This window comes from Solanum tuberosum, unplaced genomic scaffold, assembly GCF_000226075.1.
Source record: "Solanum tuberosum cultivar DM 1-3 516 R44 unplaced genomic scaffold, SolTub_3.0 scf00535, whole genome shotgun sequence".
Taxonomy (NCBI): Eukaryota; Viridiplantae; Streptophyta; class Magnoliopsida; order Solanales; family Solanaceae; genus Solanum; species Solanum tuberosum.
The window spans coordinates 269,268-283,921 of record NW_006239471.1 but is presented as its reverse complement, the minus strand read 5'-3'; the positions used below and the strand labels follow the sequence as shown (position 1 = coordinate 283,921).

At 33.8% G+C, this 14,654-nt stretch overlaps 1 protein-coding gene across 2 annotated transcripts; it reads left to right on the top strand.

Annotated features, from left to right (window-relative positions):
• The first annotated feature begins 1,531 nt into the window (after positions 1–1,531).
• On the top strand, positions 1,532–10,027 carry LOC102605617 (SH3 domain-containing protein 1-like). 2 transcript variants are annotated; one of them, XM_006365325.2, is made up of 11 exons: positions 1,532–1,967; positions 2,063–2,130; positions 4,876–4,989; positions 5,669–5,738; positions 5,824–5,972; positions 6,803–6,904; positions 7,142–7,336; positions 8,706–8,768; positions 8,935–9,069; positions 9,184–9,258; positions 9,690–10,027. In XM_006365325.2, exons 2-11 carry the CDS (start codon positions 2,071–2,073, stop codon positions 9,813–9,815), a joined length of 1,089 nt encoding a protein of 362 aa, XP_006365387.1. In that variant the 5' UTR covers positions 1,532–1,967; positions 2,063–2,070; the 3' UTR covers positions 9,816–10,027. The 2 variants fall into 2 exon arrangements, with proteins under 2 accessions (XP_006365387.1, XP_006365386.1); XM_006365324.2 differs by having other exon boundaries at positions 1,533–2,130.
• Positions 10,028–14,654: the final 4,627 nt, after the last annotated feature.

Here is a 14,654-nt window from a genome sequence, read left to right as displayed (position 1 = left end):
TGGAGGGGGGGGGGGAGGAGGGCGGCGGGTAAGAGGGGAGAGATTTTCTATAAAACCTTAGCTATGTTAGATAATCTTTTGAAAGTATTGCTAGATTATGAATATATAACAACTATGTTTATTTAATTATGTAGTTTTTCCTTCGCATAAATGCCCTAAAACGGGTGCTCTTTAATTTTGGGCTTCTTAAGTAACTGTACAAGTGACAACAAATACTTTCAAATAAAATGATCGTATGTATATGCAATATATCGATATTGTATAAATAGTTATGTAATGTGTTAATATTGTGTGAACAATATATAATCATGCATATATGAGGTATAAATATGTATCACATGTGTATACAACCATATCTACTTATACAGTATTTACACAACTACAACAAAATGCATTTTTCTCAACGAACTGATTGTTTTTCAATATCGAACAATTTAAATCTCCTCTAAACAATCTCAAAATTTAGATATGATTTCCTCTCTCGATATTTGAAGTCTTTTGATATATTATTCACTCTAAATTATTCACATTTGCAACAAATCAAATTTTAAAGTTTGAACTTTGAAACTCTTCAACTATGAATTAACCTATTTTTTAAGTGAACATGAATATTCAATATTAAAATTTTAGTCTAAGCTTAGGAGCTCTTCAATGATGAAATATTGAACTATTTTTTTGGTGATATAAATTAAATCTCTAATATTATGAGAATATTATTATTATGATTTTTTTTACGTACGTAATTAGATTAAGATGTGTATTGTGTCAATTAGTCAAAATTCAAATGCAATATTTCTATCAAATGCAACCCTATATGAAGCCTCACTTTTACATCGGTTTCATACATTACGTAATTGAATTTGCATTTCAATTACTTTGTCTTTGTGTCGATCTTACTCAATTTGAAAATCTTTAAATTGCAGGGTGTGCCTTCAAATTTTTGACTTAGTGTTAACTCTAATGTGGATCTTGTCAATCAAAACTATGTAATCCGCAAATAACATAAACCGTGATACCTCTTTTTGAATTTTTCGTGGCGTCATCAAAACAAATAAAAACGGACTAAGAATTAATCTTTAATACAATTCTATTGCAATTAAAAATTAAAGTGTTTTGAGTCTCCCGTTATTCTATCATGTATGTCTTTGATTGCCATAGTAAACACTATATATACTCCTTTAACCTCCAAGTATCTTCATAAAACCTTAATTGAGACTTTGTAAAAACAACAAAAAGGACAAGCAATCAAACAAAAACCTTAAACTATCCACCAAGATACAATAAAGAAAATATAAAGGAGAAAAATAAAATGAAGTGTTACATGTCATGTCCTAGACTAGAAAGTTGCAAATAAGTCACACACTCTCACATTGTTCCCAAAAGCAAATCCAAATAACTAGAATGTTTGAGATACATTGCAAGCCAATAATTCAAGAAATGATTCAAATTTAAAAGAAGAAAAAAAAGTCACATATTTACATTTTTTTTAAAATTTCTCACTTGATATTTAGAATCTATATTGAAATCCTCGTACATTGTAGGACTCATTTGGATTGACGTTCCAACATAAAAAAAAAATTCATACCTAAAATTCAAATCAAGATCTTAATTAAAGATGGACAACCAATGTTGGTCACACATTCACACTCTAATACAGTCAGCCTTGTACTTAAAAAAACAAAGAGAACTTGTATTTCTCTCTGTTTTCCACTATCTTCCTCCCTTTTCAACACATCCACTATTCTTCTTCCTCTGGCGTTTCAACTTTCATTTTGTGCAGAAACAGTAACCGACACTTTTTCTCCTATGTCCCATAGCCTTTTTATATTTCTTTCCAACCACACTTTCTATTTTCTTATTATTGGTTCTTGCTCTCCTGGTATGTTTTGTTCCTGTTCCTAACCTTACCTGTAACAATAAAAAAGAAAGATAGATTCTCCTTCTCCAAGAAAAAGGGGAAACTCCATGTATGTAAAGCACCTTTCTTTGGTTACATTTTGCTTGATTTTAAGTGGGTCTGCATCAAGATTTTGAATTTATACTTTGGGGAAGAACTGGGAAGGACCTAATATGGAGGCTATAAAGAAACAAGCGACTAAATTGAGGGAGCAAGTGGCTAAGCAACAGCAGGTTTGGTTTTTATGTACTTTGCTCATTTATACAGTGATGTATTTGTTTTTTTTTAAGTATTTGCTAGGGGAATTGACAAGTTACCAATTTTTTTTAGGATTAGAGACAAGTTGAGATAAGTTTTAATCAATTAGCATAGTTGCTACTTGTTTGTTTGGATAAAGATTGCATTTTTATTAATATTATTGCTTATTGTGAGTTACTGTATTGTTTGATTATTGGGGTTTGAAGTTTATTTGGAGTCTCTTGGAATTTGTTCTACAGTAGTTTTGGACTTTGAGCAGTGATTTGAACAATGGAACCTAAAGTAGCCCTGGGAGGATTTATTGAGCTTTGTATTCCTTTGTCCTTGGGATGTATATGCCGCTGAGCATAAGGATGGATGACAAGTCTACCATCAATTAGAAAAGTTGTGTGATGCATGTAGCTAGGCAATAACAATCTTGTGCTACCAATGAATAACAAGCCACTAGAACCGGAGAAAAGTAAACTTAACTAAGGTTTATCCTAGTGGTGAGGAACCACAATCTCCAACCATAAGTTTGTGGGTTCAGTCCAACAAGGGAGTGAAGTAGGAAAGGGCCATTGTTACTCTCCTCGCTAGGGGTTTTCAGGGGTGGAGGTTCACCCTATATAAAAAGGGTGATTCTCCTGACAAACTTCGGAGCTATGTTGTCAACCAATTCCCTAGAGCATGTTCTAAAGATGGTAAATTTGATTTTCCCCTTAAGTTAATAGGAAATAATAAAGAGGAGTCCCTTGAATGTCCATTTTTGGCGGAAGAAATGCCTGCAAGAACCTTCCATATTAACGAAGTAACAACTCCCACTCGAGAAGGCCTCATGAATGTGGCTTTTGAATCGATTGTATTTTTGAGCTTAGCTATTGCCAAAGCATCAACCAGAAACCCTCTTGTGACAATCTTAGGGCCACTGTTGGGTGGTGGTGAAAACTGAGTTCCTGATAGCACTCTTGTGGGTATGAGTGATGGCAATTGACCAAAACTGGGAGACAATCCTTTGTCGTCCTTGTCTGGCTAATGTGTACTCATGCCTTGACAAATGTTGCTAACGTGAACCCATCTGCTATGATGTGTTACATTTGTATCCCTATGACTTGTTCTCCACGATTGAATACAATCACTTGGAATCCAAGGAATGGACACCTTTGCCATTTGCTAACACTTTCTTTATTTTTTATTTCTTTGGAGCAAGTAAGAAGAGGTGATGGGGAATGAGGCAACATACTGATTTCATTTGGCAAAGTATTATTCTTCTCCACCTGTTGCTTGGTACAGCTGGGAAGAAGTAAATAGACACCTATATGCACCTTTTCTTTCAGCAGAACCCCACCCGTTAGCTCCTTTTCCCTTTTACTTTGTACTTCCTACCTTAAAGCCTTAGTTAGGTCCTTAACAGTGGGTGTAAGCCCCGAAAGCCTTTTGGGATGTTGGTAGGGCAAGAGGTGCTTAGACCCAAGAAAAGGATTGTTGAAGCTCCTCAATTTCACGCAAATTGGACATTGAGCTTTTGGTATATGTGTCCAGAGGCTAATATTCTACAAAGAAAGGAGGGGAAAAGGCAGACCAAGCAAAGATCCTGCTCTTAGAAAGAGGGAGGAATAAATCATTTTCCTGTATGCACACTAGATGTATATGTATTTCGATAACAGTTTGTTGTTTTCCATTTTAAGTTGGAACATGTGACCTTGCTTATATACTAAATGAAAATTCGAAATAATACAACAAGCAGTTTTTATTTGACAAAGGTTAAGTAATGAAATAGATAGAACCCTATGCAGAAATGGGTTTAGTACATGAAGGTAGTGTTACTAGCATATCTTGTGCTGGTTGCTGTTAGCAATCTATCTTTCTTGACTTATCGGTGAATCTGAGGAGACAGCCTGAACATGACAAATGGGCTGATTGTTACTGTATCAGCACCATTAATTCAACTTCCCCCTGTAAGTTATAGTACATGTATATCCAGTTCTCCAAGGTGCATCTTTAGGTGTCACAGCTCACAACAGTTGAATTTAATTAGTGGTTCATGCCTGCGAATTTAACCTCTAGCTGGTATGAGAATGCAACAAGAAGCTGTTCTCGGCTACTTTCCAGCATCATGTCGTCAACTTAATCTATAATAACAATATTTCATTGGATCAATTTGAAATTATTATATTTATAAGTTTCTGTATCTCATATTTCTCTTTTCTGTAATGTTTCGGTCGGAAAAGAGTTACTTGTGAGTTCTAATTCCTGTTCCTGCTGATCTAGTCTATGATTGTGATTTCCATGATAAAATCTGAAACAATTTTTCCCCAATTTTTCAAATCACAACTGAAACAATAATGAAATATGAAAGTCGATGTACTGTAATTGTTAGATGCAAGTAGAAAGATGCCCTTCTTCAGGGAATCTTCCAAGATAACAAGGGAACCTTACTCCTGGATCATCTCTCTGGTCTTGTAATTTTTGAGAGTTTTGAAGAAATTGAGTTGGACGATAAATAAAGAAGGGCTAAAATGGAGATGACTAAAATGACTTTGACTAGTAAGGTTATTCCATAAGTAGCTGACCCAAATACTTGACTCAAGGTCAACATTAAAGGAGTAAATCCAAAACTTGCGAGATCATATACTTGGGTCAAACTTGTATGGTAATCACTAAAACATGAGTTCAATGAAGATATTTTATGATGGTTCTTGACTTCTATCTGAAAGAGCTCATATTCTTCTTGTTATTAGGCTATTTTGAGACAACTGGGGCACTTGGGCCATGAATCTGTGATGGTCGATGAAGCAGAACTGGAGATTCATCAGCGACTTCAGGAATTATATATGTCTACAAGGGCTGCAAAGGTATAACACCAATACAACTTTGTTAACAATTTTCTGTCTATTAGGATAGTCCTCAAACTCAAAGAAGTGAATTGGGTCCAATAGAGATTTGTTAAAACCAGGCCCAATTATGTGTATTCCTAATCCTAAATTCAATGTAGGTAGAGATCCATATGTAAATATAGTATCTATTTCGATAGGACTGAATGACTATAATGAGAATGCATATAACCCTATTTTGGCTTGGTTCGATATGGAATCAACTTGATCATCAAATTAGAAGTTCATAACCTTGGCCATTCCCAATTTTACGTGGAGCAGATCTACTAATTCTTTGATTCCAGTTAGTAAGAGGATTTTGAACACTCATTAAAACAATTCTATTAAGAATGTCCTTTTGTTAACATCATATGGATCTTTCTTGCAAGGAAAAATCTAACTTGTTGCATAACCCTTCGGGGTGGCCCAGTGGTTTGGGCTTGGGACTTCCATGTGGAGGTCTCAAGTTCGAAACCCCTTGCCAGCGAAAGCAAGGGGTTTGCCTTCTGGGTCGAGCTCGTCGCACCGGGCCTATGTGGTTTGCGAGCTATTGCATAGGAGCGGGGGTTTTACCCTGTGCGCACCCAAAGGGTAGCGGCTGCGGATTTCCCTTGTCATAAAAAAATAAAAAAAATCTAACTTGTTGCATTGTGTTTAACAGCATTTCCAGAGAGATATTGTTCGTGGTGTAGAAGGATATATATCAACAAGTAAAAAACAAGTGGAAATAGGTCTGTGGACCTCCATTCATATCTTATGTTGCTTCAGTTATTTAGCATGTATATGGAAGTGTCAGCTTTCAACTTGATCTTGCAGCTAGAAAGTTGGTGGACAATTGTTATAAATATGGGAGTGAGATTCAAAATGGTCCTTCTACCTTGCCAAAGGTTGCCGTGGAATTTGGTACTTCACATGCTGCAATGGAAGATCAAAGGGAAATTATGCTAGGAGTTCTTGGATCACAGGTTAGATCTATGCTGTTTAGCTTTACAGTCATATGCATTCCCAATGGTATACCACACAAAGAAAAGGATATTTACATTATGGAGATTGAAGGTCACATGATGAAGGTCATTATTGTATGTCTCTACCTTACCATTTTGCTCCATTTCTTGCAACGGGAGTTGTGATTTGCTGCTGATTGCAGAGGCATTGCGGCGATCAGAAGCTTGCCTAATGTATGAAGATATAGTCTACCTATTTTTGTGGGAGACAAAATGCTTTCTGATTTATAGATACACAAAATAATGCTTGATAGTTTAGAAGAAAAAATGTGTAGAGGTACAAACACAGGCATGCATAAGTTCCAAAACAATGCACTTCTCACTCTTTGTGCAATAAAAATAAAATAAAATAATGCGTCAGTAAGATATAAGTTCTAATCATTTTTGAAAAACATAATGCATTATGTGCCGTGGCAGAATTTTGATCTGAAGCGCAAGGCTATCTCTTTCTGATGTCTAAATAACACAACAAGAACGAGTAGTTAGGTATCTCGCTGACATATCATATGATGCATTAAAGTATGTCAAGCACATATATTCACTTATGATGAGAGCATTTTATCTGGGTTCTTTGAACCGTTAAATTTGGGGCGAGATATTTCACTCTTGACAGGTTAAAACTTGCAAATGGTATAACTTGATGAATCTTTTGCTAGTATTATGCCTAGTGCAGTTGAGTATTTCTTTCTTGATTCTTGATGAGTCTATGATGTAACAGACACGTAGTGGCTGTGGCCATTTCTTGGTTCATAGAGTACATAGTGTTTGATCATTTTTCCTTTTAGCTGTAGGTTTGTGAGCCGTTGAGAGCATCAATACATGGTGCTCCTTTAGAAGATGCTCGCCATTTGACTCACAGTTATGACAGAATGCGCCAGGAGTTCGAATCTCAGGTATCTTTCAAGCTTCAATTTTTTCCCTTTATGGGTGTGTTGGGGGTTGGGCTCACGTAAAAGGCTGTTTATTAAAAGAAAATAAAGCAAGTAAAAGTTAGAAAACAAAGAGATTGTACCCCTTCAATCAGCATATCTCTACACCCTTTTCAAGGAGGTAGTAATCTATTCTATATCAGGTTGCATCATGTCATGCAAGAAATCTGGCAGTTCTAAGTGGATTCCCGCTCTTTTCAGGCTACTGAAGTAATAAGACGTCAATCAAAGTTTAGAGAAGCTTCTACTGAAAGCTTGGCAAAGCTTAAAAATGCAGAAACAAGATTGTCGGAGCTCAAATCTTCAGTGTTGGTTCTTGGCAAAGAAGCAACTGATGCCATGTTATCTGTAGAGGAGGAGCAACAGCAGATTTCTTTCCAAAAGCTTCTTACCATGGTATTGCTGGTTTCTCTTTGTTCATTCAATTCGTATGCATGTTATGCTTGTAGAAGTATCATGTTTGGTCTTGGTGTTACATTGATTGGCTATTTGGCTTAGTAATTTGCAAATTTTGTTTCCCCAAGTAACTTTACTGCGCTGATGTACAAGTGGAGATTGTTACATTTTAAAACTATTACGTGTACATCAAGTTGTTAAACATCTTGATTTGTCCTTAAAGAAAGACAAACTGGTTATTGGAAACAGAATGGTGACAGAATTCCACTTTTTGAGATATACTTTCAGAAGAATCAGAACAGTGAATTTTACCACTTTTTAGGACATAACTTGTTCTGACATCACGATTTGTGTTAGACTAAAATTTTAACTGCTTAGTCAAAATGACCTTAAATTGAATAATTTTTGGAATTGTAGTTGCTAACTTCAGTCATTTGAAATAAAAGGACACCATGTACATAGAAACTTCATAGTCTACCGCAAGTATATAGTTAAAAACGCTTCTCATGATGGAGGAAACAACAACAACATACCCAGTGTAATCCCACCATGATGGAGGAAACACAATTATAAATAGTAGCCTACGTCATTATCTCCGAAGTTGCAGGAAAAGTCTCAAGCCTGCTAGTATCTTTGGATATCTTTTGGAGGTAAGGTCATGGGAGTTGCTGATCCATCTAAATTTAATGATGCACCCCTATACTATTGTGATGACAATGCAGCTATTGAATTAAAGTCATGTTAGTGATTGATTTAGTAATATCAAAGTTAATGTAGCACAGGGAAAATACTAAATTAGCTAATGCAGCATTTGGAATAACAGGATCATAATACTAGTTCTTGTAAATGTAGAAAGTAATTCTATTTTGTTATAAATACCAGTAGCTGAGGGTCAAATGGTCAAGTAACTCAAATATCTGGAATTACCTAGGCATAATGGGGTCATAATCAAAATTTCCCTTCGATTCTGAATATGTTAAATAAATGAATATTCTGTATGTAATGCTTTGCGCCTTTTTCATTATATCCGCTTGACTGATCATTTGTTAGATTGGAGATCCCTATGTTCTTAGTTATTTTGTTTAGCTTGAGAACTCCTAGGTTATTGCTTTCTGCTTTTCTTCCCTATTAATAAATGTTAATACTAAGATCTTCTTCCATTAGAAGTTAAAAAAAAAAAGTTCATGGCAGACTTGCTTTTTCATTTTATTGCTTAGTGCAAGAAGTCTAGAACACTTCGGTGAAGTTCAATTTTTTTCCGCTTCCTGTTAAAACTACTTCCTTGTTTACACCATTTTTGTCTCAGCATGGATCACTTCCAATTGTGATCTATGTGATTGTTTTATCTAAAAATGATTTTAGCTTGCAGGTCGATGCTGAAAGATCGTATCATCAGAATGTTGTTTCCATTTTGGAGAAGTTGCACTCTGAGGTCTATAGATTCAAACCTTTTATTTCCTTCAAGTCATTAGAATAAAACTATTCTAACGGGGATTTTCTATTTTCTACAAGGGATAGAATCTTAAACTTTAACTTTGAGACAATGAGATAAAAAAAGATGGGACACAAATATTTAACATTTTTTTTCTTGGGGTTAGATGCTTGTAGAAGAGCAATTAAGTGAGTCCTCTCCACAATCTTCAAATTCACCGAAAGTTTTGCATGATACAACTTCAAACGGAACTGAGCATCCAGAAGCTGAGGATAAAAGTCCTACCTATTTTATTGCCAAGGTTAGGACTCAAAGGGTCGGCATATTTACTTCTACATAATACTCCTTTTTCCTCAAAATCTAGATCTTTCGGTATTCGCCTCAATATTCTTTGATCTCCTCGATTCTTTGATAGGTCATGCATTCTTTTGATGCCCAAGCAGATGGCGAGCTAAGTCTAGAGGTTGGCGATTATGTGGTAGTCCGGCAGGTATTTATCTTCATTTCCTAGTTAAGCAATAGACACATTACACTGTCTCTATGACTGTTGCTGCAATAATTACATGTCTTATTTTGTGTGTTTTGGTTGCGTAAGTTGAAATTTTCTGAAGTACCTTGACGGTATTTACATCAGCTTAAGAACTTCCGATTAGGATCCAAATCTTGAATACTTACTTCTCCATGTTATGTTCATAAGCCCCAAGTGCTAGCTTACAATTCTTTTGCAATGCTGTATGCTCAATCCTTGATAACTGTTTTGTTGCATTTCTTTGTTCTATTGAGAACTTTTCTGGAGGTATATTGTTAGTTAACAAAGAGATGTTTATCTAGGTAATAGAACGGTACAATCATTTAGTAAAGCAAAATAAGTTGCATTCTAACGGAACTGCATATCGTTCTTGTTTAATGTGGTAACTATAGGTTGCTCCAAATGGATGGTCTGAAGGAGAGTGCAACGGCACGTCTGGTTGGTTCCCCTCCGCGTATGCTGTAAAGTCAGACGAAGTAGCAGCAAGCAAAATGGTGGAAACGGATACCACACCATAAGATAAAACATCAATCAGTCATGCTACCTTTATATAGAACTTCTGTTTTTTTTTTTTGTAAATTTCCACTTGTATAGGTGTTTGAGGAGTTTCTCATTTTGTTTTTTTTTTCTTTCCCCCTTCATGTTGTAAATGCATCAAAGCTTATAATCAAGTTTATTATTTGTTGATGAGGCAATTTTGATACAGGAAAATGCATTATTTACACTTGTAGCTCTCTTCCTATTGATTCTGTTTGACTGTTCAATCATGGATTCTAACAATTTTTCAATTCTAATCCAACACAACGGACGATGGGACGCATCAAGTATTTGTGATAAATCACAATTGAATTGGTGTTTTTTTGCTTGCTTATTTTAATTATTTGATTTAATATATTTGAGTTTTTTTTTCATGATCGTTATATTGTGATCTAATATGTTGGGTATATGTATTTGTGTTACATTATGAATTAAGTTCGTTTAAAAATCACTTTATAGATTGAATTTGGATATATTGAGTGCACTTAAATATCTTTATATAATTGATTAGTGCACTTGAATATCTTTTCGGTCGTATATCTAAACACCAACTTTCATGCTAATATTTGGGTACATGTATTGGTATAGGTAATATTCTGAATTTGGTTGTTTATAGATAACAAAATTGGTTCTTATTGATTTGTGATGGTATTTTTCATACCAAAAAAAAACACAATTAGAAAACTAATTTAGGTCGTCAACCATCATTTGGTTTAATTTGTAGGGTTTTGTGGATTAGTATTAAAAACATATTTCGTATAATTCTGATTAGGTAAATGATTTGGTGAAAATCATGGCTTTTTTAAACAATAAATTTCATTAACTTTTTTGGTAGATTAATGTGTGTAATTGATACATGGTGTAGATTGTCTACTTTATTTCGTTTATTAAACACCATAATTTGAGATTTATCGTCTAATATTAGGTGTAATTGATTAGTGCACTTGGGATGTTCCATCACATATTTTGAAAGAGGTAATGTTACCACCAATTACAAGAAAGCAACCAGGCAGACCACCAAATAATGATCGCAAGAAGGGATTCAACGAAGGAAAGTGCAAGAGGAATAAAGTCACTTGTAGTAAATGTGGTACACCTGGGCATAACAAGAAGACTTGCTCCAAATTTGCGCATGAGAACCAGTATTGGTGTATTTTATTTTTTTTACATAAAAACTTATGCAGTTGAACCTTTTTTATTTTTGACGAACTTCGAATGTTTTTTATTAATGTTAATTGCACTTTAATCCAACATTAATTAATGTTTATTGTCTGATTCGTATTACTGGTGTATTAATCGTTATATGATTACTAGTTATTATTGGTGGTTGAGTGTTTGTTAATGTATAAACTTACCTTTTATTAGACAAATTTATATAAGTAACTGATACTTAAAGGCTGATATATATGGTTATGAATTAGAAATAATTTTTTAGCAATAAAATGTGTGATTTACGCAATATTGGTGTAATATTCAAAAATATTATTGGTGTAATCACCGTAATAACGTTGGTGATTGCATGTTAGTTTAATACATTAGTGTTTTCTGGTGAAAATACAATACCAATGTTCATAATAATTTGTGGTATATAATAGCTTGATGTTTGTAATATATACCACCATTCAACGATGAATGTATAATTTTATAAAACACCTGATTAACTTGAAAAAAGTAGTTCGACATCACAATGAATCACAACATATTTGACACAATATATACACAAATATTATATGTGTTTGTCAGTTAAATGATATGTAAGCACCAATACTGATAGATTTTAATCATATTAGAGTGATATTCACAAATGTTCATATAAAAAGTGGTATTCAATGATTGAATTGTTGGTATTATATAACATCACACATTGAATCTGGAAATAACTACTTAACTAAAAAGGTTGTATGACGTGCCCATATTTGACACCACAATGAAACACAATATTTTGACAAAGATACATACCGTTAAAAGTATTGGTGTAATAATCACCAAATATTCAAATCTCACACAATGAAACTATAAACAACTAATAAACTTAAAAAGGTAGTTTTACACCACATGAAACACAACATTTTGACAATATGTTGTCAGATAACTTAACACAACATAAGCACCAAAACAAGTCGAAAATGTCAATTAAAGTGTTGCCCAAAAGTATAGCAAAAACATTTTAAATAACAAAATCCAAAAACATAAATTTAAATTGTGTCTTAAAGGAACATGCTCTTTTTTAATCATTCCCCTTACGGCTAAACTGACGACCTTTCGCAGTTGATTCACATTCACTAACAGTACCAATATCAATTTTTCTCTTTTCATAGTCCCAAAGTAATGCTCTGTATCTCAATCGAAGATTTTCATAATAAAAAATTGGCATTGATATGCTCATATCTCCTCGATAAACATACTTAACAAATGCACACAATCACTACAAAAAGTAAGATAATATGTAAGAATTAGAACATTCTTTTAGTACCTAATAAAATATAATACAATGTACTTATTTTGATTCATCAATTGTTGTGGAGTATTTTCACGCTTATCATATATATGCCATGGATCTCCAACAGCTTTGTTGGCATATTGTACATTCGTGTTCCATCTAAGTTAACAATGACATAACTTTGTTGACAGAAGTTAACAATGGTGAAAGGATGGTGAAATGGATGATGAAAAAGTATGAACAAAAGAAAATCAATGGTGTAATAGATGAAAATGGTGAAATTGGATGGTGAAATAGTATGAATAGAAGCAAATTAATGGTGTAATAAGTGAAAATGGACGAAAGGAAGAAGGGAGAAGGGTGAAATTTCTTGAAACTATGAACTACCTAGGGAATAATAAAAGGAGGATTGTTGGAAAAAGTAAAAGTTTTACTTTCACAAGTATTGTATAAAAAGGAAGAAAATAAAAATATTTTATGAAACGCATAGTTATCGCAAAAGAGGAGAAAAATAATTCACAGTAACGTGTAAATTAAAAATTGTAAATGGAGAGAGAAAAAACTAACAAACTTTACTACTATAATTATCATCCCCAAAATCAGTCACATAACCCTAATAGGAAGAGAGAAGAAAATCGAAAATTAATTATTTTATTATGTTTGTAATTTAAAAATTACGTTTGTAATTAAATAGAAGTATGTAGATATATTGTTAATTAAAGTCTTAAATAGTATATTATTGTAATTTTCTCATAAAAAAGGTAAATATTATGACTAATTCAAGATCTTAATCCCCATCTTGTCGTTGGTTCTCACCCCTAACCTGAACCTCACCTACTAACATTCCAACTCGAACGATGTCAATACAGAATAATTAGCAAAAAAATATATCTAAAAGTATCAAATTTACATCATATTTATAGAATAAGTCAAAAGTATTTACTCAGACCACAGTCTCTACTAACTCTTCTCCCAAGTTAAAAAAATGGACATTATTGTTCATACGACTTGTCTGTGAGAATAACACTCCCTCTACCTCTTTTTACTTGTCCCTTTGAAGTATCAAACTTTCATCATATTTAAAAAATAAGTCACCCAGACGGATAATTCAGAAGATTTTTCACGAAGATTTTCACTTGATTGGTTGTAGCTCCGCCCATGACGAACTGCATGCAAATAATACTTGTAAGTAGTGTTTATGAATTTGTAATGTATGTAATCTTCATAATTGCATTACTAACTTCCTCTTCTTTTGTTATAGCTGCTTACGGCATTGCCATTGGTACGTCTGGTCGCGGCAGAAGGAGAAGCCGAAGATAAACTCAAAGGGTTGCCGGTCATGATCATCATCCTATTGGCAGTGATTGTGATGATTTTCATAAGGTTTTGAACAAAATATGTTTTATTTGTACAAGCTTTCATTTAGTTTCTTTCTTGAAGGATGGTGAAAAATATTGCTTGATTAGATTATTCAGTTTCTTGAAGGATGTAACGATTCTGATGAATATAGCTTATCTTAGATTGTTTTTCTTGAAGGATATAACGTTTCTGGTGAATATTGCTTAATTAGATGGTTTTTCTTGAAAGATATAACGTTTCTGGTGAATAATGCTTAATTAGATGGTTTTTGTTGAAGAATATAACACGTTTCTGGTAAATATTGCTTAATTAGATATTCTAGACAATTATATTCACAATTGCGACTCATTCATAATATTTAATCATACATTAGAGGCAAGCATAATGACAATTAATAATCTAGATTTTCAAACGAAGACTTCATAACTCAAAGTGTTAACACATCAAAATATTACACAGAAGTAGAGGGGAACTGATCTGAGTACTTACTTTAAACATATATCGTTACAATGGTACGCCAGGAAAAAACAAATTTTGGCGTCAAAGAATGTCATATTTGTTTGTCCGACTTTGAGGAGAACGAAGATGCATGTTAGACCATGTTTTCATATTTATCAAAACCACAAACTACAAGTCAATGTTCTCTTTATTTGCCTATGTCCCTTTCAACTAGTAGGAACTAAGAAGATGATTCATCAAATCGTTCCAAATGTTTACATGTATCAACTCTAGCTATATATAGGCTAGTTTGTATTTTCATATTGCCAAAGGCATTAGCTTGTGCGTCACACGTTCATTTTGTGCATCAAATGTCCATTTTCTGTGATATTTGTGCATCACATGTTCATTATGTTAGCATTTTGTGTGATATTCGTGCATTCTGTGAGTCACACGTTCAGACTAAATTGGGTATTAAATAAATTTTCAACATGTTAGTTTATGGGTATTAAATAAAATGAGGTGTTGTTCCTCGAGGCCCCTACCCCCTCCCCTGCCTCGAGGAGTCGTCCCCCGAGCCCCC